General features: G+C 40.7%; 2 protein-coding genes and 2 non-coding genes across 7 annotated transcripts; 3 read left to right on the top strand and 1 right to left on the bottom strand.

Annotated features, from left to right (window-relative positions):
- Positions 1-1,868: 1,868 nt before the first annotated feature.
- Positions 1,869-17,891, bottom strand: NDUFS1 (NADH:ubiquinone oxidoreductase core subunit S1). 3 transcript variants are annotated; one of them, XM_074872982.1, is made up of 19 exons: positions 17,839-17,891; positions 16,693-16,760; positions 16,365-16,456; positions 14,763-14,870; positions 13,839-13,915; positions 13,670-13,751; positions 13,432-13,562; positions 12,523-12,708; positions 11,877-12,011; positions 11,347-11,461; positions 10,238-10,383; positions 9,502-9,630; positions 8,179-8,308; positions 7,540-7,700; positions 5,842-5,996; positions 5,131-5,306; positions 4,267-4,401; positions 3,993-4,065; positions 1,869-3,679 (listed from the first exon to the last, which is right to left on the bottom strand). In XM_074872982.1, the coding sequence occupies exons 2-19, from the start codon at positions 16,754-16,756 to the stop codon at positions 3,588-3,590; spliced, it is 2,187 nt and encodes a 728-aa protein (XP_074729083.1). In that variant the 5' UTR covers positions 16,757-16,760; positions 17,839-17,891; the 3' UTR covers positions 1,869-3,587. The 3 variants fall into 3 exon arrangements, with proteins under 3 accessions (XP_074729083.1, XP_074729081.1, XP_074729082.1); XM_074872980.1 differs by lacking the exon at positions 17,839-17,891 and adding an exon at positions 17,412-17,708; XM_074872981.1 differs by lacking the exon at positions 17,839-17,891 and adding an exon at positions 16,962-17,095.
- On the top strand, positions 17,871-22,117 carry EEF1B2 (eukaryotic translation elongation factor 1 beta 2). 2 transcript variants are annotated; one of them, XM_074872984.1, is made up of 6 exons: positions 17,871-17,959; positions 18,572-18,694; positions 20,063-20,186; positions 20,556-20,622; positions 21,303-21,428; positions 21,924-22,117. In XM_074872984.1, exons 1-6 carry the CDS (start codon positions 17,883-17,885, stop codon positions 22,076-22,078), a joined length of 672 nt encoding a protein of 223 aa, XP_074729085.1. In that variant the 5' UTR covers positions 17,871-17,882; the 3' UTR covers positions 22,079-22,117. The 2 variants fall into 2 exon arrangements, with proteins under 2 accessions (XP_074729085.1, XP_074729084.1); XM_074872983.1 differs by lacking the exon at positions 17,871-17,959 and adding an exon at positions 18,006-18,162.
- On the top strand, positions 20,404-20,483 carry LOC141945567 (small nucleolar RNA SNORD51). The gene has a single exon (XR_012629557.1). It is a non-coding gene; the product is annotated as a small nucleolar RNA SNORD51 (small nucleolar RNA).
- On the top strand, positions 20,923-21,056 carry LOC141945568 (small nucleolar RNA SNORA41). Its single transcript, XR_012629558.1, has one exon. It is a non-coding gene; the product is annotated as a small nucleolar RNA SNORA41 (small nucleolar RNA).
- Positions 22,118-23,130: the final 1,013 nt, after the last annotated feature.

Genomic DNA, 23,130 nt, shown 5'->3' with positions numbered 1-23,130 from the left:
CTTGCTGAGAACATGTATCAGTTTGACTTAACTTTTCGTTTGGGACCCCATTGGTTTCTTTTTATTGAAGCAGCTCACTAAACTGCCCAGGATTTAAAGCAGTCTCCCTCTGAAACTGTGGGGATGTACCCATGGGATGCTGGTGCTTCCAGGAAGATGGCTATTGAACAGGGCTTTAAAAAATTTTTTTGTTGTTTTAAAATCACAGCTTTAGACTTAGATGCTTAAATATGCAGTATTTTGACAAAGTTTGTTTCTCTTTAACTGACTGCTGGTGTTAACCTGGCCTACTATAAGTGCTTAGTAGAGTTCTACCTTGAATTAATGCACACTTTTCCTTCTCCACTCCCCCTAACCTTCTGCTGAAGAAAGGCAAGGTTTAATCTAAGCCATGTTTGGGGTTAACTGCTTGCATGTAAGAGCTATGTTCACACAGTGCTGTGTTGAGAGAAGATACTTAATGACCAAACCCATCCCTCTCTCTCCCAGACATAGAGCTGTGCTTTCTTGTGCTGTCTGTGGAGGCAGGAGTGTACAGGAAGAAGTGACATGAAGGATACTAGATCATAACTGGTGATGCAACCAGTGAGAAATTCTGCCAGTTGACCACCAGGTGGTACTAGGGCTGCATTTAGGGAATTAAATTGCCTTCAGTTGTGGTCTTTGCTTTCCCTGCCCGCCCCCCCAACAGAATCTGGATAAAGGCACCCATCAATGTTGCACTTGGAGGTTTGCTGCATCAGCAGAACTGACTGTTCAGGCAATGTATCACCTAGGTAATTAGCCTTTACTTTTACAATCAAGAACAATAGTTTGAGCATGTTCATTTCCCATCATCTCAGCTCTTCATTGCCACCTTCTCAGAATGCACTGCTTTAATCTGAGGTTGCAGCTTCAGAACCAGCAAGTAGTAGCACTGTTAACTTTTTTTTTTTTTAATAAACAGAACTAAGTGCACGAATAGCCCCGTTTCTGTAGATTTCTGTTGCAATATTTTGCCCAGGCTACATCACCTCCCTTCCTTTGCAGACCCCTCGTATCCTTTTATTGCTAGCTGGGTGAAAGTCCACATGTGCACTGACTGTCCAGCCACCAGAACAAACAAAAGAGATAAGGGAAGGGCTACACTCTAAACTTAGTTAAGAATGCTAATTTAGATTTCTCTTTACTATCTTGTTTCCAACAGTCAAATCTGTACAGAGCCTTGTTGCTATTACCAAGTTTGGCTGAGAAGTTCTATACTCAGTGACTAGTTAGGCAGGGAAGAGGGTAGAAGCAGGACAGCCAGTACTGCACGTACTGCTTATCCTTTTTGTCTTTCAAGATAAGGCCTGGACACTTTTTGAAAAGAAACAGGTATCTCCTATACACACTTGTGGTTTAACCCCAGCCAGCAACCAAGCACTAAGCAAGTAACTGTATCCCAGCTGAAACCAGGACAACGCTAACTGAAGGATGCAGAGCTTTCAAAAAAAACCAAACCAAAAAGTAATGTGTGCCAGGGCTCGCAGAGTTAAATAACACTAAAGCATTTAAGGCAAAAAAAAATCCTCCAAAGCTTCTGAACCTTTAGAAATTTTGAAGTGAAGAAATGGTAGCTGGCATTGCACAGCTGAAATCATTCCTCTGTGTTTGTACAACATGGATTTCCAGGAAGAAAATAAGGTTTTCATCCTAGGAACCTGAGAACCAAATGTTTTACTGAATATAGGATTCAGCTACACCCTTTCCTCTTAAACCTACCATCTGTGAGAAGAGCCAACTGCCTTGCTGTTGGCATATGTTCTCACACACATTCTTCTTTTGCTATGTCCCTGCCATAAACCCCTCTTCCTCCTAAAGAAGTAACATTCCACAAGGACAACATGAAGGTTTTATGCTGTACTTGGTCACACACATGGACATACACACAATGTGAACTGCCACATTAAAAACAGACTACAGTATTTCTAGACATCTCATTTAACATGCATAGTAGTATCTTTCAATAAAGTGAATGGTTGCCTTTATTTTGTACCACCAAGAGAACTGACCCTCTTGGTAACTGGAGGATGGCAGGCTGAGTCAAACAATGTCCAACATTTAAGACTTAGTCAGCTAGTAAAGCCACTGAGCTATACCAGAATAACCAGGAAGTTTTCTTCCTTGGCAGAAGAAAAGCCATTTTAAAAAAATTACTTGCTTGTTACTGAAAAATTTCAAGCATGAAGAAAAAATGAGTTTTATAAAGTTAAGGCTTCTACAGCAGCCCTCTCATGTACTCAGTATTATTCTACACCGAAAAATTAGCTTTTCCTCATGCAAAATTAACACTTTTAGTAAATTCCCTTTCTTACAGTGAGTCACAAGGAAAAGACAAGGGGTAATGTGTACAAGTTACTCCTGGGAAGATTCTGATTGGAACAAGAGAAGAATTTTTCACAATGAGAACAAACAGCCACTGTAATAATCTCCCCAAGGAAGCGGTGGATTCCCCACCATTGAACACTTTCACGATTCAGCTGCACAGGGTGCTGGGCCATCTTGTCTAGACCGTGCTTTTGCCAGAAAGGTTGGACCAGATGATCCTTGAGGTCCATTCCAACCTGGTATTCTGTGATTCTATGAAAGCTGGAAGTGATGACTTTATAGTGTTGTTCCCATATGCGTGATTCCTGGAAGGATTTCTCTAAACCTTCTTACCCTAGTAGCGTGTTGAAGAGGAAGCTATCCTTCTTCCAAACTTACATTAGCCAACATAACAAACGAGAGAGTCACTGTTCTGAAGTAATTCTAAAGCTTAAGACAAAAAAACCCACAAGCCCACACCAGAAAACACCACACACAACCCCCCTTCCCCCACTTTGCTATAAAGATCAGCATACAGAGAAACTATTCTGAGATCTTTTCTGTATTTGAACTGGTGTAGCTAAAGGCCTTTATATTTTTGCTAAATTTTTAAAGCAGTTCAATATGAGGCTGTGTGAAAATTGCTTTTCTTTTCACGACATCAAAACTATTTTTATTTCCTCCACAAGTAGTTTCTCAACTGAAATGAAATGGAGAAACATACAAATACCTAGAGCAGTGGTAGGTCTAACACTGATGTAAACCATGTATGATTGACTCAGAAGAGGGACAACTTGCTCTGAAAGGGCATTACAAAAATAGCATGTTCACGCTCTCACCTGTGCTTAAAATTAAGATACCTGGATACTCTGGAAGAAGGTTACAATCCCTTATTTTTGCCACATAGACCTGTTCCTAGCAAATCAAGACTTACTGAGTCTTAGTTGCTTACTGAGTTCTTTTCATGCAAGAAGTGTGAGCTATATGAATTACATAGGTAATGGATTGTTTGGTATTATAATTTATTTGTATGCAATCATCACATACTCTGCTCTGGGTAAGTAAGCTGAGCGCTGCACGTTCTCTCAGACACAACAACAGTCCTATAATATTATGGGACTATTTGAGCTGATGAAAATGTGAACGAAGAAAAGAAAAATACAACGACCTAACAAATAGATTTTGAAAAAAAAAAAATCAGTCACAGCAGTTAACTGCAAGAAATACTTGGATGGAGGTGGTAGCAGTCTGATTAGTCTCTAGCAGCTGGCTGGCTCTTCTACTGCATGAGCACCTTCAACAACAGCTTTCACACACTTGGCCATTGTCTGGGATGCTCTACTGATTGAATCTGAAAAAAAATAATCCAAACACATGTCAGTGTGTTTTAACTGTTCATTTGCAACATTATACACAGACACAAGAGAGATTTAGCACAAGACTACATGCAAAGAGGATAAAGAAAATTGCTTAGTTGAAAAATCGTCCAGTTGTCTCTGCTTTATTCAAATTCCAAATCATTTTACTGGAAAATTTTGTTTCTTCAAACAACTCAAATCCTATGTATCTTAGTGGAAAGCTTTAAATGCCTCATAAGAATCTTACTGTAAAGCTAAGTAAAATGTATTGCTGATTTCAGAATGAAAAGGCCATACTATACATACCTGTCATATAAAAGTCTTTTATTGTGAGCTGAGGTGGAACAAGAGGATCAGCAAGAAGCTGTTGCTTCACTAACTGTGGCAGGAAATGAAAAAAAAAGTAAAGGTCAGCTTTATGATAGGAACTTGTTACCAAAGCATTTGTTTAGTGAATTCTGCATTCAGTGCAGGGCAAAGAATGCTTGTAGTACTACATATGAAGAAGGCCCATTTCTTTAAAAAGCATCAAGCCGTGTAATAGCACTAAATCATGCCCAGATGATTCAGGTTTGGTTACCTTTGACAATTCATTTGCCTGACTGAAGTAGTTAGCCTCTTCCACATCATCGTATCGAACCAGATTAGGTGATACTTCTTCTAAACGCTTCCGTACTTCATCAAGGTTCTCATAAGGCAAGGTCATACCAGCCAACTAGGAGATTTACAGAAAGAAATGCCATCAAGTCTAGGGATTCAATACGCAGCGGTTTAGATTACCAATCCATTAACATACCTAAAGTAAAATAAGGACAAATCTACACTCATGAAAACACAGGCAGTTATAATGTACAAACTGAAGCGAAGTCACAGTATGCTGTTGGACTTCTGATGCCTACAGTTAAGACTTCCCCATGTTAAAAAATTAGACTGCTATACAAAGGAAAAAAAGAAAAGACAAGAAGTACTTTTCTCCTTCCATACAGTACACTTGTACTTTCCCTAGCTTCCCACCAAATGAGATAGAAGTTGATGCAATTATCAGTGCATCTTGTTCCCAGTGACTAGTAAGTACATATTTGACCTTATCTAATGATGCCAGATCCTGTCCTCAGAGTTCATGTTGTTTTCTTTCTAAAAGGCAAAGAAACTGTATCCTCCTACCAGTTTCCTCTAAAGCACTTAATGAAGACCAGCAGAATTTGCAGACAAAGCATTCTGATAGCATACAGCAGCTACAATATTAGTGCTACCCTCAAAAGGGAAACAGTATGACTTAACTCACAGAATTATAAAAGGATTCAATACAAAACATTACTCCTTAAGACTACAGTCATGTATTTCCCAGAAAGTGTACCTCTCTTTCGGTAATATTTTTCAACATAAAAGGAACTTAACCTCTCAGTATACTTTTATTAGAAGCAATTTATAACAGCAACAGTACCTCAGAGACAGCTCTAATAATTCTCCAGTCTTCCCTTGCCATCCCAGGTGGTGTTACTGCTACTCTTGTCTGCTGGGCCCTACCCTCAGTATTCACGTATGTGGCCGCCTTCTCTGTATATGCTGCTCCTGGGAGAATAACATCAGCCATGGGAGCTCCTACATCCCCGTGATGTCCTAAATACATGGAAAGAGGAAACAGTATACAACCATATAAGACATAAGTAAGTCAAAATACACAATGTCTATGCTCCCAGAAAAAAAAGGAGTTTCTAAGGTTCACTTAACCAGTAATATAAAGCCTATTAGGCTGAGTGCTCTGAAGTCTTACTTGCCTAATACTTTGGGGAGAATGAACAGTAGTTCAGTCTCTATAGCCACTCAGCTGGAACAAGGATGCTTAGTGAACTAAGACCATGTTTTAGTATGACAGAACACCTGGGAACCAGTGGCATTTTATCTGCTAGGTTTGAAGCTATGCTCCAGGAGATCAAACTGGTTTAGTGTCCCATTATTACTCATCAACAGTTTCTAATTTTTTTCTAAGAAATAACAAGTATCTCAGATATGTGTTGAAAGTTCCCTTTCTTGGCAGAAAATAAAGGCTAGAATTTATCAAAGGGTCAGATATGTTTGTAAGAATATGCCACTGTTCAGGCTTTCTCTCCAGCTATTAGATAGCAACATTTCTTAATTTACATCTACTAATTACCTTGATAGATGATAAAACAATCCTTTGGCAAATCCTGACGTGTTATACAACCCGAATCTGCTCCCAAGAGATACAGTACTTTGGGAGGATTTTTCCTAATTGCCTCCACTCCTGGTTTGAAACCCAGATCCAAAGCAGCTACCTGGCTTGCAACCCTATAGGAACAAACACATGACTTTTAAGTTATTTCAGAATTCTCCCTCTCCCATCAGAACAGACCTATCTTATTTTTTTGACTAAATATTTAGGAGGGACATGAGGTCTCTTAACAGTAAGAGGACAAAAATTAAGCATAAAGGCAGCTGAAAATTTTGACAGAGTGTTTGACAGAAGATCAGGTTGATTTTGCATTTTGACAAATGGATGCTGTTTGAAGTTTTCACGGGGAATCTCACCTATTTAAGATGGGATAGCAAAATAAAGGCAGATGTTCCAGGTCAGGGCCTAGTGGCAGGCAGCTCACTTGTCATCTGGAACATCAAGGTTCACATCTCAGCTATGAATTGAACTCAACAGGCCTTTAATTTAGGACACTCATGTGGAAGATGAAAGACCAGGTGCTGGACCATCAGCTACTCTGAAGCATCTAAGACTTAAGACCACTATTTCATCACTATTCATTTATTCACACATAAAAATACTTTTAAAAGAATGAAATAATCACTCTTGTCCTGCATAATCAGGTGCCAGACTTACATTTAAAAGAAAAGAGATTTTCTGTGTAGAGTACAGATCTTTCAATGTTACTCATGTTTGTCTGACACAGTCAGACATATAGGTTCCATTAAGTTGCTTTTTACACCTAAGGTAGGGAGGATGGTGCACCAATAGCATGGAAGTCCATAATATGGAAGACTGCCAAACCACATGTAGAAGAGGTATCATGAATGTTCTTTAAGTCGTGTTTTGGTATTAAATGTTTCAGTTTCAACAGCAGGATTTTATATTCAAGTTTCCTTCAGAGGACCAAGCCCTACTCTTGCTATACTAGTTTTACATCAGTGAAGCTGCTTTAGGCAGAATGACTTTGTTGAGTCTCTGAATCTGAGCACCACTACATTTGCTGAAATAATTTTTCCCTTACAGAGGTTGTCAATTTGACAGACAGTTTTAGAAAGAGAGTGGGGAAGGACTGTCCCAAGAGAAACTTGCCTATTAAAAGAATAACTAAGATCAAAAGCCCTAAAATTAAAAGCTTTGAAGCTTCTCCATTAACTATTAAGAAACTCCCCAGTAGAATGAATATTATAAGAAACCATATTATTTAAATACTCTTGCCCTTTTGTTTGTTTTTCTTCCTCTAGATAAAAAGCAATCATTTGGAAAGTGATACTGGTCTGCTGTGCATTCTACTGAGCACTGTTGTATGTTATTAAGCTCTCTTGTATTCTATACCTCCTAATTTAAAGTTTACATTCTACATTTAAATATATTAAATGTAATATAATCTATTAAATATAATAGATTAATGAAATCTTATGGAGAGCCTGAAAAGTCTCCTAGGTCAAGGGACCCATTTTTATTAAAAAGTTTCTGCTAGTTTGTACTTCTGTTTTTTATATTCCCTACAGGTTCTAACCTGATAATCTGCTTGTGTGTACACAAAGAGATCTGCACACGTAACATTGTGGTAACGTGTGTTACATGTAATGTGTTAGCGTGAATGAAAGTGGCTCCCAAAAAAGCTTTAAAGCAAACCTGTGGAGGATGTTCATGACTTTCCAATCAGAACCAACACCGCTCTTAGTCCTGGCATTTTGTGCAATGGTGGAAACAGCAGCATGGATAGCTGCTCCATCACTGCGCTGCAGTGCTGTACTACCTACCACCACCATTGGCTTTTTGGCCTGGTCGAGGACCTGTACAAGTAAAGAATCAAAAAAATTCATTCCAAGGCTCTGAAGACAATTCTTGGTGCAGATAATGTAATAAATCCTGTAATTTCTACATAAGTCTTCTATGCAAAGCTATAGTTCTGAAATGGTCATTATTTCATTTAGAGATAAAGCCAAGAGAAACTGCTATAAGCAGTACACTACTCTGTCAATACAGATAACCAGATATTTACGTGGAAAGAGCAGCATCTAAACCAGCCTGTTTTATATTAAGAAATATTCCTGGAGTTTCCTGCACTGCAAAGTTTTACACACCTGAATATATTAAACAGTTCACACATACTTGGTGCACGCTAATCATTACCTCATCTCTGCATTTGATTAAAAGCAAGTAACCCCATATACAACATGGTACTTCTCTTCAAAGCTTATCTCTGTGGGGAATTCAGATTATTATTCAATACATCTGAAATTTAACAGTTACATCTTAAGCTGTGCGTACCTTAGAGAACGCATGTTTTCCAGAAGCAATGTCCTGGAGTATCTGTGGGGACTCTCCCAGATGATCATATGTGTAGGTCAAATTCACAGGAGAGCCAACAAGGGCCACTTGCAAGTCATTGTGAAGCCAGCTGAAAACACAGCAAACATTTTGTAAAAATCAAAGAAATACAGAGTTTTACTCAACCAAAGCCACTAATTATAATTTTAGCAATAACTTAAATAGGATGCAAATTCCTTCAAAGGAATTGAAACAGCATTGTTTTGGTAACATGCAGTTTACCATTATTCTGACTGTTAAGCAAGCTTAATTTTTTTTAGGACTATTTCTCTATGTACATTCTGGGACCAGTGCACCAATGTATCTTACATGAGAAATTTGTAACTCTCCTCAAACTTTTGCATTCAGTGGAAAAAAGGTTGTACAAAATGAGGTGCTACAACTTTAGACCATCTCTTTCAGTGTTAGGCAAAACCAAACAAAACAAAAAACCCTCACACCTACAGCTACTATTAAGTTTATTTAGCTTAACTGTTAGGTTACTTCAGAATTTAAGTTAAAGTCATTTGTAGGAGTAAAGAATTCTGAATTTGACAGCGCTTACGGTTTTAGAAATCTACTTATTTCTTAGATAAACAGATCAAAATTTAGCTGGTTAGAAATTTTTCATTTTCTGCAGCTTCTCATAGCACAGACTGATAAAAATATATGAATCGTTCATAAATTTAATTGCATTTTTTCCTCTCAAAATTTTAATGCCACTGTTATTTAAAATTATGTATCTTGGAAGATCCCAGCATTAGGAAGGACAGGGCTTTTATAAAACTCAGTTATCTCCTGATGACATATCTTGTTAAAGTTGAATTAACTATGTTCAAAAGTGTGGGAAAGCCACAATACTTGGAAAAAAAAAAAGTTAAACTTGAATGACTGCTTCTAAAATCAGAAAGTTTGATTTGTTATAACAATACAAAAAGCAGCGAACTGATGCTGAAAATAATTCTTTAAGGAATATGCTTTAATAAACTTCTGTAAGACAGAAAATCTGAGGTGTCTGGGTAATGTAACAAAGGAATAAATGTCTGAGTATATGAACTTACGTAAAATGTCAAAGCGAGAATGAACAAGACACAGTTGTATACTACAGGGAGAAAATATCCCCTTTTTCTACACATATATCACCACTCCCTTTATTAAAAGATGAACTGAATCCAGTGACTCCATCTGGATGAACACTCTCAACTTACTGCCTGCGGCTCCACCTGAGCACTGCATCAAATCCAGATGGATTTGCATGCTTATCCACCACCAAGGAATACAAACCTCTTTCGAATTCTGGCATTAAAAAGCGGTGCCTCAAAGCGTGGATTGGTGCCAACCAGAAGCAGGACATCTGCCTCCTCCACTCCGGCAATCTTGGTATTAAGCAGGTAGTTAGAGCGTAAATCTGTGCTGTAACAAAAGGATGCAAAAAAGAGGATGAGAATTCAGTAAAGGGAATGAATGAAGATATGGTAGAGATTCTAGATACTCAAAATATTTTTTCATCTCAGAAAGAGAAAGGGAAAGAAGAGATTTCTCAATCTGAATTACCAAATAAAAAGTGTCTCTCATGAGTATCAGAGACAGCAAAACATTAAAGGAATTACAATGTGGATATTTCCTACATTTACAGTTACTGTCAGCCTTCACAAACTTCATCTGCTATTACACAGTTTACAAGGTCATAATTCTACTATAGTTTTCACAACACAAACAGAAATAGACTAAATTATCCAATTTACAACAGAGTGTAACTGGCTTTCAGTAGCCTACTGTTAAACTGCAGCAGCCCCAAACAGTAAAGTGTGCAATCCTTGCTATAGTAGAGACTATGTATCATCTCACAATCCATATAATATGCAAATGCATCTATAAATGAATATTGTAAATGCAAACAAAACCTGCTAAAGCATCAGCAATTGCTATCCTTGGTCATTTCAGAATCTTACGATGAGGTGATCTGCAGACTGGAAAGGTTAACATACTAATTACAGACAAACTTTGCCTGAACTCTTACCCAGCTCCGGCAGTAGGGAAAACTTCTTCAGTGCAAAGCGTGTCACAATTTACTCTATTCAGTAGGTCCTTCAGAGCTATTAGTGCTTCTGCATCCACCAGTCCACCTACAATTGCTGCTACTTCCTTACCTTTAACAGCCTGTAGCTGGAAAGAGAGAAAGTATAAACATAAGCAAAAGAAACCACTGAAATAAATTCCCATTTGGCCCAGGTGAATGTTTGTTACATTAGGATGTGCCAAAGACAGCAGTGCAACCTTTGGCCTGGAGTAGCACAAACTGATCAGCAGTATCTGACTTCCACAAGGCAGCAACTCCAGCTCCTTCAGATAAGCAAAGAACGGCTCTCTGTATTCTATGCAGGTCTCTCCCACTTGAGTTATTGCTCAGATGTGGCTAATTCTCATTCAGTGTGGTGAGGAGAGGAAGACTAGTGAATGCTTTTATTTTAATGAAGCTACAGCGCAGACAGAATACAAACTTCCGTAACACAAGCTCAGGCAGTAAACTCAACTCAAAGGTATTATCTGAGAAGCAATACCTTTCGTAACAAACCCTGCTACTGTACCACGGGCAAAACATCCTTGAGGGAAGTTCAATTACAGTTATTCAATTCTACTTCATCCCACATAAAATTTTTAATCAAAATCCAGAGCAGCCATGCAGCACTTCATCTAAGCAGCAGAATCAATCACCACACAGAGAAAGCACTGAGGCAAGCACAATTCAGATAAGTAATACAGAATTAATGGCTTTGATGGCAAAAGTGGTGATAGCACAGTTTAAATAAATTTAAAGAAGTCTTCAGATAAATCAGAGTAATTCAGGAAAGTTGCTTCCTCCTGAATTTCTGAAGGAACTGTTTAGTTTCCTATTTGAATGTCCCAATGTCCCAAATGAAATCATGATAAGACAAAGTTCTTCAGATGGTCTAATCCATGAAACAGGAAATAATATTCAAAAGAAATTTAAGTGGAAATACAATGGATTAGAAGTCTAACCTTCAAGAAAAAAGCCTTTTTCTATGTAACTGTTTTCATATTAATGACTGTAATATGTCCAGCTTTAGAAATTAATTTTACACTACATATATTGAAAATTGTTCTTACCACACCAGCAACACGAGTTAATACATCCTCCCATGAGGCATAAACAAATAGTCCTTTCTCATTTTTAATCATTGGCTGAGTAAGTCTCTGACGCTTCAGACCATCATAAGCAAACCTAAGTGAACACCACTAATATTATTAAAGAGCAAAGACAAAAGATAATTGTGTATACTAAATATTTTCTACAACTGAGTCTTCTAACAGCTTGTAGCGATTAGAAAAAAGAGAAACACAAGAAATATTTCCCCTGAAAATTTAACTTTTCCTTCTCAAAAGCAAGCAAAAAAATCTGTGATACAAATTTAAAAGTTACTGTAAAAAAAGCAGCTACAAAAATAGAAACAGTAGAAAACTCAGTAACTTCAATTACAGTATTAAAAATATGTTTTATCAATTATTCTTCACTATAGCTTTACAATATTAACAGTGGAATCCAGAAGTCAGTGCTCCTGTCCACTTTTCTGATTCTGCAAAGCACGCCTTTAACGCGTGCATAAACATGCACATGGGTACAAACACCTCCCACACACCTTGTTTTGTCAGATATCCATTCCTCGTTGATATCTTCATGCAGCCTTGGCAAAATTCTCATCACTTCTCCAGTTCTCGTGCTCACTACGATGTTGCTTCCAACTGCATCAAGAACATCAATTGACTCTACCTTCCTGTTTAGAAGAACAAATAAACCATTTGCAGTTTTCTATATATAAGCAGGTTTCTATATGTACAGTTTCCTATATACAAGCAGCAACAGACTGCCTGTCTAAAACAAAACAACAACAAAAATAAAGTACCATAGGTTTAGCTTTGGATATACACATAAGAGCTTGGTTTCACAAGATACTTTAAATAATATCCTCAACAATTACTGAGTTGATGACTTCGACTTTTCCTTTACACACATTGTTTACTGAGCAGTCAGCACAACCTACAAGTCCAAAACATTTTAGAGTAAAAATAAGGGAAAAATAGTCTATAATATTCTTCCTTTTGTTGAATGAGCTGTGAGTAAGTAACAGAATTTGTGTTAGATTCAGTCCGTGGAGAAGTCTACAACTCAAACACAGAGAATAAAAATCAGAGAAAACCATTGGTATCCTAGATGGACATACTCAAGATAAAGTGTATGACAGAAGCAGAGAAAGCTGCATCTTCAGTATGAGTTAAGATACATACCTTGTCTCCCATGGGCGTGCAGTAAAAGCATATGGCTTGGAGGTAAGAGCACCAACTGGGCAGATGTCAATAATATTTCCTGATAACTCAGACATGAACATTTTTTCAACGTAAGTACCAACTTGCATATCATTTCCTCTTCCGGTTGTTCCCAAGTCATCTACCCCTGCAACCTCACTAGCAAACCTGAGTTGCAAAAAGAATGAAAAACAAATCTGGAATGTACAACAGCAACATAGCACATTTTTCAATGCTTATCTCATTTTCTTAAGATAAAACATTAGCCTTAGTTCATACTCCTGAAAGAAAACCATTGTTTAGATGCATTAGTCAGCACCATCACATGCAGGACTACACATCTGCAGAATTTCATTCAGACAAGGCTACAAAAACTAGGTGGCGTTAAATCAAAAATCATAGCAGTTCAGTGCTCACTGAATTTCGCAGTCTGAGTCCAAGATTACTCCTATCAGGGTCTTTCTGGAACTAGGCGGGTACACTGTATTCTTTTCCATCTTGCTCAAGTTAGCTGGTACTGAATCTCATGACTACAGAACTGCATGAATATAGCTAACAGAAGCTGTCTAGAATAAACAAATCTTGCAACTGTGGCTGAGGATTTAATGTTTTAAAATCCATTCTGGCACTATCACCATGAGACCAGTCCTGCCCTGTAGAATTCTGATTTCACTTTCATGTTTTGGCCATCTCTCCCTATTTCCTGTATGACAGCTATCTGGTAGCTCCGGGAAATCAGCTATCAGTCCCTACCAGAAATAAGATTCTTAAGTACAGTCAGCAAATAAATTAAGAAATTGACTGCCCCTCATGGTATTTCTTTCACAAGTAACAAGGTGATATAAATATGCCTGCTCAGTACTCTCTCCAGTGAAAAATAACATACATTACCTGATACATCGAGTGCACTGTATACACCGAGTCATGATTGTTTTGACTAACGGCCCAATGTTCTTGTCCTCCACAGCACGTTTTCCCTCTCTAAATCTACTCCTATCACTGCCAAACATCATCGATTGATCCTAGAACAGACAACAGAAAACACACACATCCAGGCTGCTGGAAAGCACAATTTCACCTAAGACAAGAGTAGCATTACATGTCTACACAATTTAATTGGATGTCATACCTGCAGATCACATTCTCCACCCTGATCACAGATAGGACAGTCCAGTGGGTGATTTGCCAGCAGGAACTCCATTACACCCTCTCTGTTGGGTTTGGGAGTTAAAGTTAATGTCAACTTTATATCATTCAGCAGATAGCTTAGCAGCTACAGGAGGCTAAAAGAAAGGTACCTTGCTTTCCTGGACTTCTCAGAGTTTGTCAGTATGTTCCACCCCTTCATAACTGGCATGGCACAAGCAGCAACTGGCTGCAATCATCATAAAAAGCAAGCATGAACACAACATATTTCTTCTCAACATGGGCACAAACCCCAACCTCTCCCTCCCCCCAAATTCTTACATAGACATTGGTTATTAATTTAACATGTTGTGGAAATAAAAAGGTATCTGCAAGGAAAAAAAAGAAGATCTAACCAATAAAGTCACTAGAAGCTATATTAATAACCTGCTATATAAAGAGGTTAAATTAGTTATGATTTACTTATTTTTAAAGTTGAAAACTTTACACTTCTGGGTTCCAATTCAAGTAGTTATAGAAAGAAGGAAGTAAATTGTAACAGATACAAGGCAAGTTAAAGAGATTCAGCAGAGATCTGGAAAACCTCTAGAACTGAAGTTCAAAATATGCATCATTTACGAGACATTTATTTGGATAAAGCCTATACAAAGAATTTTGGAATAAAATTGTTCACAAGATTACTGCAAGATTAACAAAAACTCCTGCTCAGAAAATGAATCCCTCCTACGTTTCAACCACATCATGAGAGAGACCATCTGACTTCCATGTTTAGTGATAACCTAACATTTCCAGAGATGCAAAGCTCAAACTATGGATTTCAAGTTGAGGTGAGCTAGAAAACACACAGCTAACAAATGCTCCTGTCCAGGAGCAAGATAATCCATAAGAATCTGAGAACTGACTTTGAGCCATAGGCAATCACAGTGGTCCACTAAGGAGAAGGTAAAAAGCTGCTTTGAGCAGCTGAATGACAACAATTTGTGTGCTAACGATAGTACAAACAATTATTTACAAGATTTAAACTAGGTTTTAGGCACAGCAGAAAATTACAGTCCCTAATGAAACATATACCATACCTTTGGAGCTTTCTCTATTTCCACAAGACACATCCTACAGTTTCCAGCAACAGAGAGACGATCATGGTAACAAAAACGAGGTATCTGAATTCCAGCCTTTTCACAGGCCTATAAAGAATAAGAAACAAAGGAAAATTAAATTTTAATTAGACCTTTCAGTTCCACCTCATAAAACATTATTTTCAAAGAATAACAGTGTCATTGCTCAGCAATATAGGGCATCTTAAGACGTGACCATAAATAAAAAATTGCAATTAAGCAGAAACACATCAGGTTATCAATTACAAATATATTTTTTCCAAAATTTTTAACTGATTGAGGAAATGAGGACTGACCTCTCATTCATTCTTTCCTCCAAGTGCACAGAAAATTCTCTCTGCTAGGACACTAGCAATACAAATAAATTTTTAAACAACACATCCGCTATTTAAAGAAAAGTGCATAAAAGGAAAATTTGAAAAATATAAAGGAAACAACAATGGACATAATGATTTCTGATAATTCAACAACACAGATACCCTCTATAAAGTTACTGAAGCATAGTCCATCTTCAACTTCACTAGAACCCCAATCTTAAAGCAACATTCTTCCATAACATGTCTGGAGAAGAGATGGGAGGACAGAGGCAACAGATTTCCAGAGAACAGATAAAGACGGCGTTTCCTGCATAAAATCCCCACAGCTGATGGGATCTATGCTATAGCTATGCCTGCCAGAAGAAATGCCATCGAATTCAATAAAAAAGAACTAACTAGATCTAGTTTTTCTGATGATTTCTACAAAAAATTATCACAGGTAAGCAAAACTAAAAAGCTAATAAAAAATAGCATTTAAGAAAATTTTACACTAGACTCCTGCTGGGGGCATTCTAATGCCTAAATTAGTAACCTGTATCCAAAGAATGAGGGACACATTTTGAAATAAACATTATGTACTTTAATGTTCTAACTGACTATACCACATCCCCATTCAACGGCTCCTTAAAAAGTTAGGCTGGAAAAAGATCCACTTGAAATTTTGGCTTGAAAAGCAACGATGCTGAGTATGGGCTGGGAGATCCAGGTTCCATTTCTTCCCACACCAAGAAGAATAAAAGCAGCAAAGGATCAGCATTCTGAATCATAACAATTAATAGCCAAAAGGAGACAATCCCTCATTTACCAGAGGCACCACTTTAATAAAATACAAAATGAGTATGTTCTGAAAGGCTACCAGGTCACAAAGAGTTCAGAGCAAGAATTTCAATCAGAAAGTCTGTTATTGCATTGCACAAATTTTTGCAGTTGGGATTCACACTGCGTGCATTTTCTTTCAGACAATCATAGCAGATGCTTCTTTTTCAAACAGTGAACTCCCCAAAGGATTTTTGCCACACCAAATTACATCACAGTCAGCAAAAAGACCCCCAAAGAAACAATGTAAAGGGTTGGGGTTTTTTGCTATATAGAATAGAAGCTGAGAATATAGAATATAGAAGATTATAGATACAGAATATGAAATATAGAATATAAAAGCTGAGAATATAGAATAGAAGCTGAGAATAGTGCTGCTGAGAAGCGAGATAGAGAGTGCAAGAAAAATTCAGCATGCCACTCCCCACACCTGAAGTACTGTGGTTCCTGGGTTCACCAATACAGGATGACCATCCACAAACACCTCTATTTGGTTGCTGGCTGCTGTTGCAGTTGTACGCCCTGAGAGACATGGAAAAAAAAACTCAAAACCTTTCAGTTACTGCTCGATGCAAACCATCAGGCCCCAGGCTCCTCATCTTAAGAGTTATACAGTACTGATAGAATTTCAGTTCTAGAGCCTGCCCCACACAGAAGTCCAGAGCTGCAAATGAAGTACACATACGTGCCCTTCAATAAATCAGTTATGTATATGTGAATTTTACCACCACACACACACACGAACTAGAGACACTTACCACACACTTTGGAGGACTGGGTGACCCCAGCTAAGGTCCTGCGGACTGCAGGTAGTCGAAGCATGGTCCTGTGAGAAAACAGCACTGAGTTTTTATCAGTTCAAATGTTTGCTGACAGGTTTTAAACAGGCAGAGTAAAAAGTTCCATACCAGTTGCAAAGAAGAATGTATGCACCTGTATGTGCACAGTTATAAGTACGTAAGAAGTTACTTTCTTAACCTGCAAAATATGGTTCTCTTTTTCTATGCTTCATACACACATACGTCACCTTACACGGTGACTGTCACGCCGACAGACCCCCGGCAGCCTAGCTCAAGCCACTAACTCTGCAGGAGCTGCCAGCAGCACAGACGAGGGAAGAGCACCCGCCGGGAACGGGCGGCAGCTTCGCGGCAACCGCTCCGTGCTTGTATACAAACCAGCGCAAAGGCGCACACACGACAGCCGCTCCGCCGCCGGCCCCGCCACCAAGCAGCCTCTCCGCCTGCAGCGGGCCAACGCGCGGGGCGCCGGCCCCCCCGGGCCCTGCTCCCGCCGGGACCGCGCCAGGGCCTCGCCAGACGGCGCAGCCGGGCGGCGGGCCCGCCGTCCCCGTCCCTGCCGGCGGGGCTCACGAGCGGGCCCCGGCGCGGGGTCACCTTGGAGGCGCCTCCGCCGCGGCCCGCCAGGCAGCTCCCCGCCCGCCGCCGCCGAGCCCTGCCGCGCCGCCCGCCGTCACCTGGCGCGGGACAGGTGGCGGAGGCGCCGCAGCCTTCCCCGCCGCTGCACGGGCTGCCCTCCGCCTCGGCGGCGCCCTCGGGCCTTTCCGCCGCTCTCCGGAGCTTCCTTCGGCAATCTCCGGAGCGCGGCCTCAGCGACGTGCGGCGCTTCCTGGCACGCGCGTTCGGCAATCTCCGGAACGCCCCGCTTCGGGGGTTTCCGTCAGGGTGGCGACGAGCGGCGGAACTCGGCAATTCCCGCCGCGCCTTCTCGGCCACCGTCGGACGCGCCGCCTCGGCAGCGCCCGGCTCCTCCCGCCTCTTTCTTCACCCAACGCCGGCAACTTCCGCTGGTGTCCGCGGGGCGGGGGGTGGGGGGATGGGACAGGAACAGGGCAGGGAATGTTTCGGTGCCCTTGTAACACTGAAAAGCTTCCCAGGATTTACCGGTAACTTCACATTTATTACTCCGGTCCTTCTCCGCACCTCTGATGTCCCGCCCGGTCTGCGCTGGAACAGCTAACCTGCGAGGAACTACCTGGCTGTTCACTCCTGCGGAGGGATATATGTGCGTGCAACCCCGCGGAGGGATACAGCTGCTATATAAGTCCGGCGCAGGGGCTGCTGGGCCTCTTTGCGCGGCGGCCAGGCTCAGGGTGAGGGCAGGCGCGTGTGCCGCGCTGCTGCCGTCATGGGCTTCGGGGACCTTAAGTCCGCCGCTGGCCTCCGAGTCCTCAATGATTTCCTGGCTGATAGGAGCTATATCGAGGGGTGAGAGGTGGCTCGGGGAGCGCTGGGGCTCGGGGGAGGCGAGCCTGGCCAGGCCATGGCGAGGCCCGCTGGCCTGACGGGAACCAGCGGGGGGAGCGGGGGCCGCGCCGGCGCGGGGGGGCCTGGAGGCACGCGTGTGTTTCAGTCTCGGGCAGCTGCTGCCGCAAGGCCGCTGTGGGCGGTGCAGCGCCGGGCTGGCCGAATTTGTGGGCCGCTACAGCGCGCCCGCGGCGCCGAGCCCGCCTGGCTTCTTGCGTTTTCCGCGGTGCTTGCCGCTGGGCCTAGCAGCAGCCTGCGGGACGCACCGAGCTGCTGCTGCGGCGCGGTCGTCTCTGTGCTCGGCGGCTGCGGCTTCACATCTTCCTGAGTGCACCGAGGAATGGGGTTAACTTCGGCTTGTTCTCCGCAGGTACGTCCCTTCTCAGGCTGATATAGCAGTCTTTGAAGCAATCGCTGCCCCACCTCCTGCAGACTTGTTTCATGCTCTTCGGTGGTACAATCATATTAAGTCGTACGAAAAGCAAAAGGCAAGGTATGGTTAATTTGCAAAACTGGAATATATGTGCGAGTTGGCCTATTGTATTTGTTTTTTCGAGTTTGAACAAAACTTTTTCACTGGTGCCATGTGGCTGTTTTTGTTGCCCTTGGAACAGGAACAGCTCTAGATGCAGAGCAGACCTCTGTCAGTACATTACACTTCTCACTTAGAATTTAGGCAACCTAATTATGTCTTTCTTCAGTTGCTGACATTTCTGCTAAAGCTTACAAGAAAAGCTTTGAGTTTTGTTGCTGCCATTTACACAGATAACTATGCTGAAGGGTGGAAATTAATTACCAGTAATCGACCCCACAAAGGGCAACACAAAAATGGATTAGGAATTATTACAGGAGTCTTTAAAGATAAACACACAGTATGTAGATGATAAATAAGGAAATGGTTCGTTCAGGTTTTTAGTTCTGGAAGGTAAAACGCAATTATTTGATTTGCAATGCAGAAGCACATACAAAGAAGGGGAAATACGAAAGCAAACGTTATCTTTTTTCTTTTTTAGTGATTTTAGTGTTCATGAAAGGTGCTGTATTGACATCCATGGAGACTGCAGGCTTCTCTAAAAAGGTACAGCATAGGTAGTGTCAGTATTGCTACACTGCCTCCTCTATGTGCCTCAGTCCTGTTTGAGGGAACTCTTGTAAAGTTGGGTGGCTCAGTCACCAGTCTGTTTCTGAAGCTCTTACAATGCTAAAGGAGACTGGGATTATAGAGTTGCTTCACAAAGTTGCTTCCACTCTGTGGAAACTACTTCTAGTCCCTGAAGACTAAATGACTCTTGTAACAGCAGTTCACAGTAACAATAGAACTATGAGCTTATTCTAAGACTACAGAACTATATGAGCTATAGGAGAATTAATTTGGGGGTTCTGGTCCCTTGTTGAGAGCTAGTGTTCAGAGTATAGTATTGACTGAAACTTCCAAAGTCACAGGATCAGGTACCTTGCAATGTGTTTGCTGTCCCTGTTAGTTTTTGACCAAATTAAAATATTTTTAGGGAAGCATGAACAAGTAGTTGATAACTCTTCTTACACAGAATATATTGCGGATAAATTATTCCAATAAAAAAGCTTTTTCTATCCACTTAGGTGGAGCAGCAGTGTTGGGCAGGATCACGTCAGCCTTGATGAACGATCTTTGAATATGGGATTTGCTGTAGTCTTAACTAGCATGTCAGGAGCATTCGGGGTTGTCTTTGGGGAGGTTCTGTTTGCAAGTAACAGAATTAGTAGGTGTTTTTTTTTTAGCACAGCATTTTCACTATGAACACGCTCGTAGGTTCATTGACAAATTGGCAGTATTTGTGTTGACATTTGAGTAGGTTCCTAATAATCTGCTGTATTCTTTCAGCTTGCCAGGAGTAAAGAAGGCTTTGGGGAAATACGGTCCTGCTGATGTTGAAGACACAACAGGTGCAGCCACAGATAGCAAAGACGATGATGACATTGACCTTTTTGGATCTGATGATGAGGAGGTACTTGTGACCTTTTTGTATTATATTTCTGTTTTTTTAGAAATATCTGGGTATGCAGATTTTTGCCTGAACTAGTTTTAAGTTACTTAAATTTGTGACCTTGATACCAGATCCTACCTGGAATTCTCATTCAGCTGTCTTTACAGAACAGAAAAGCTTGGAAGGTAAAAAGAGCTTGAAGGGAATGTGTTGCAGTGGGTTGAACTGTGTACTATGACTGGTTACATGATGAATAAAACAAAAAATCACCATCTTTCGGCTGACGGTTGTGATGATTTGTTTTTGCCTGAGTAGATGCCAGTCAATTTGGTAATGCTTTAAAGATGTGGGGTTTTGGTGCTTTTCTGTAACTTTAGATTTCTCTTTCAGGAAAGTGAAGAAGCAAAGAAACTGAGGGAAGAACGTCTGGCTCAGTATGAATCAAAGAAGTCCAAAAGTATGGCTACCAAGAACTTACCTTTTATGCTTGGGTTAATTTTCATCCATTTGAACAGGATGGCTAGAAACACTAACTGTAATAGGTAAACTTGACTGGAATGAGATGGGGGTGATTAGCTTCACTTGAATTGCCTGTGAGCTTAGCCTTCCCCATAGCAAATGGGAACCTTAACATAGTTTTTGTTCTGCTTAATACGCTCTTGTTTGTCTTACCCCGAGGCTGAGCTTTCTATATAAAAAGAGGTAACTGCAGGATTTTCTTTAAAAGCTTAGAGAAAAGGCTGCAATATGCAGGTCCATCCACAGCTACTGGTCTGGAACTGTTCAGAACTGTAGCAGTTGCAGTATTCCCTCTGTGGAAAATAAACTGTTACACAGCATTAAGCTCCTTCTCAGATCCTCTGAAAAGGACTTTCTATGTAACAAACAATGTTAGGTGCTTAATCTGTGTTTTCTTATGAGGCTATTTCTCAAGAACATACGTATCTACATCTTGAACATTGGGATGTGCATAGCTTTAAACACTTTTGAAATGTGTGTTGGTACAAGAAGCCTGTCACAGCTATGTGAGGAGGTTCTTGTTGATGAAATTGGGAAAGTTCTTGTAAAGCTAGTTCACAAGTATATTCATGAGTGTTTGAAAATTTCCTAGCTTTTAATAGTGATTTTCTTCCCCAGAACCAGCTGTTGTTGCTAAATCATCGATCTTGCTTGATGTGAAACCTTGGGATGATGAGACAGACATGGCCAAACTAGAGGAGTGTGTTCGAAGCATTCAAGCAGATGGCTTGGTCTGGGGATCTTGTAAGTAGGAAAAAATTACAAACCAGGGAGAGGGAGTTAATGTGGTCTCTTAAGATAGTGTATGAATAGGTAGACTTGTCGCTGTTTGCTGATCTGTGAAAATGTAGGTAGCTAAAACAGTGTGGGAATTGCAATACTACTGTACTTCAGTATTGTGACATAGTCAAAAAGGTGTATTAGTGCAGCGGTCAGGGTGAGATTCAAAGACAGGTTTTAAAAGCTTTAAAACTTGGGCTCTGCTATCCTGCATCTCCCTATATGGTTCCTGATGCAGCAAACAGCCGTGCACCCATCAGTGGTTTGGAGGAAGGATGGAAACACACAAAACCGAACCCTTTTTGACCACCTTGCGATGAAAGCTGTGTTGATTAGGCAGTCCATAATATGGAACAAATCACACAAACTACTTTGGTCGGTTCAATCTTAGATCTGCGTTTTTAAGAGATTGTACCAATCAAGCAGCACTAAATGCTTTTTTCCTTTTTTCTTTTGCAGCCAAGCTAGTACCAGTTGGCTATGGTATCAAAAAGCTTCAGATCCAGTGTGTTGTTGAAGATGATAAAGTGGGAACAGATATGCTGGAAGAGAGAATAACAGCTTTTGAAGATTATGTACAATCAATGGATGTAGCTGCTTTCAATAAGATTTAAGTCTTGATATATCTAGAATAAATGTAATTGCAAAAAATTGGGCTGTGTCTGGTTAATTCAAAATCATGGTGTAATCCAACTCGTAAAATTTGGTTGATGGGTAAAGTTAAAGCTAAAGCAATTTCAGGGGTGCTCCAACACCCCGCTGTAATACCCAAGAGCATGAGCAGAGGAAATGGAAAATTTGCAGTTACCATCAATCCAGGTTTGACATTTACATGGCTTTAAAGATTTGAAATGCTCTTTGCTCCATTTTTGCAGGAAGTTGCATCTTTGGAAACTTCTGTAATTCCTCTGGAAGGAGGGATGGCTTTAAGGGAAAAGCACAGGGCTCTGGCAAAGTGCAAGTAACTTTTTTTTAGCATATAAACAGTAGTATAAATTTCTTTTGTTCAGTAAGGGTGGTGACTAACTGAATGGCTTTTGTTGGAAGCTAAGGCTCAGCTTGACTGAGGGAGTTGAGATGAAGGCAAGTTAGAAGCAACTGCAGTGCACTAGAGATGACGGGGCATGCAGCAAAACAGACTTGCTATCAGGCCTGAGACTACCCTGGTGCCTTCTCATCTGTTGTGTGGACTTGGAGCTCTTTTCTTTCTTCTGGGGTGTGAAAACATTGCAGTGAAATTACTTGAAATTTCGTATCTTCCTTCTCCGGGGTTTCTCAGTACAGCAAATAACGGTGGTGATAAAAGCTCCTGCTTTCATCTTCCAAGGTCCTTGTGTGCCCTGCACCTGGAACAGCCAGGGCGGGCAGCGCTCAGCCCGGCAGCGGGGCTGTGCTCCCTGAGAGGCGCTATCCCCTCGGAGGCGACTAGGGGGCAGCAGGCACCTGCCACAGGGACAAAGGCATCGGCTGGACAGCCCACAGCGTGGCAGTGGGAGGAGTGAGAGGGTGCAGTGACCAAGGGCTACAGCTCATGCAGATGGATGGTTTACTTTATATAATAAACTTGAATCATGCTTCAGGCTAAAAAACATTAAAAAAGGTGTCCAATTAAAATGCAAATATAAAGTAGCATAATTAAGACCAGTTTGAGCTGCTTACTTGGCTC

This window comes from Strix uralensis, chromosome 6, assembly GCF_047716275.1.
Source record: "Strix uralensis isolate ZFMK-TIS-50842 chromosome 6, bStrUra1, whole genome shotgun sequence".
In the NCBI taxonomy this organism is placed as follows: domain Eukaryota; kingdom Metazoa; phylum Chordata; class Aves; order Strigiformes; family Strigidae; genus Strix; species Strix uralensis.
Note: the sequence above shows the minus strand (reverse complement) of the source record. Positions and strands in the feature narration are given on the sequence as shown.

What these genes read in the sequence shown, in the direction of transcription:
- NDUFS1 (XM_074872982.1), bottom strand. Translation starts at nt 16,756, where the DNA reads ATGCTTCGACTACCTGCAGTCCGCAGGACCTTAGCTGGGGTCACCCAG. An exon ending in CCAGTCCTCCAAAGTGTGTG is followed by an intron (nt 16,457 to 16,692) that starts GTAAGTGTCTCT and finishes CATGTCTCTCAG; the next exon opens with GGCGTACAACTGCAACAGCA. An exon ending in AATGCCAGAATTCGAAAGAG is followed by an intron (nt 8,309 to 9,501) that starts GTTTGTATTCCT and finishes CTGTGTTTTCAG; the next exon opens with CTGGCTTCACAATGACTTGC.
- EEF1B2 (XM_074872983.1), top strand. Translation starts at nt 18,083, where the DNA reads ATGGGCTTCGGGGACCTTAAGTCCGCCGCTGGCCTCCGAGTCCTCAAT. An exon ending in TTGGATCTGATGATGAGGAG is followed by an intron (nt 20,187 to 20,555) that starts GTACTTGTGACC and finishes TTTCTCTTTCAG; the next exon opens with GAAAGTGAAGAAGCAAAGAA. An exon ending in TGGCTTGGTCTGGGGATCTT is followed by an intron (nt 21,429 to 21,923) that starts GTAAGTAGGAAA and finishes TTTCTTTTGCAG; the next exon opens with CCAAGCTAGTACCAGTTGGC.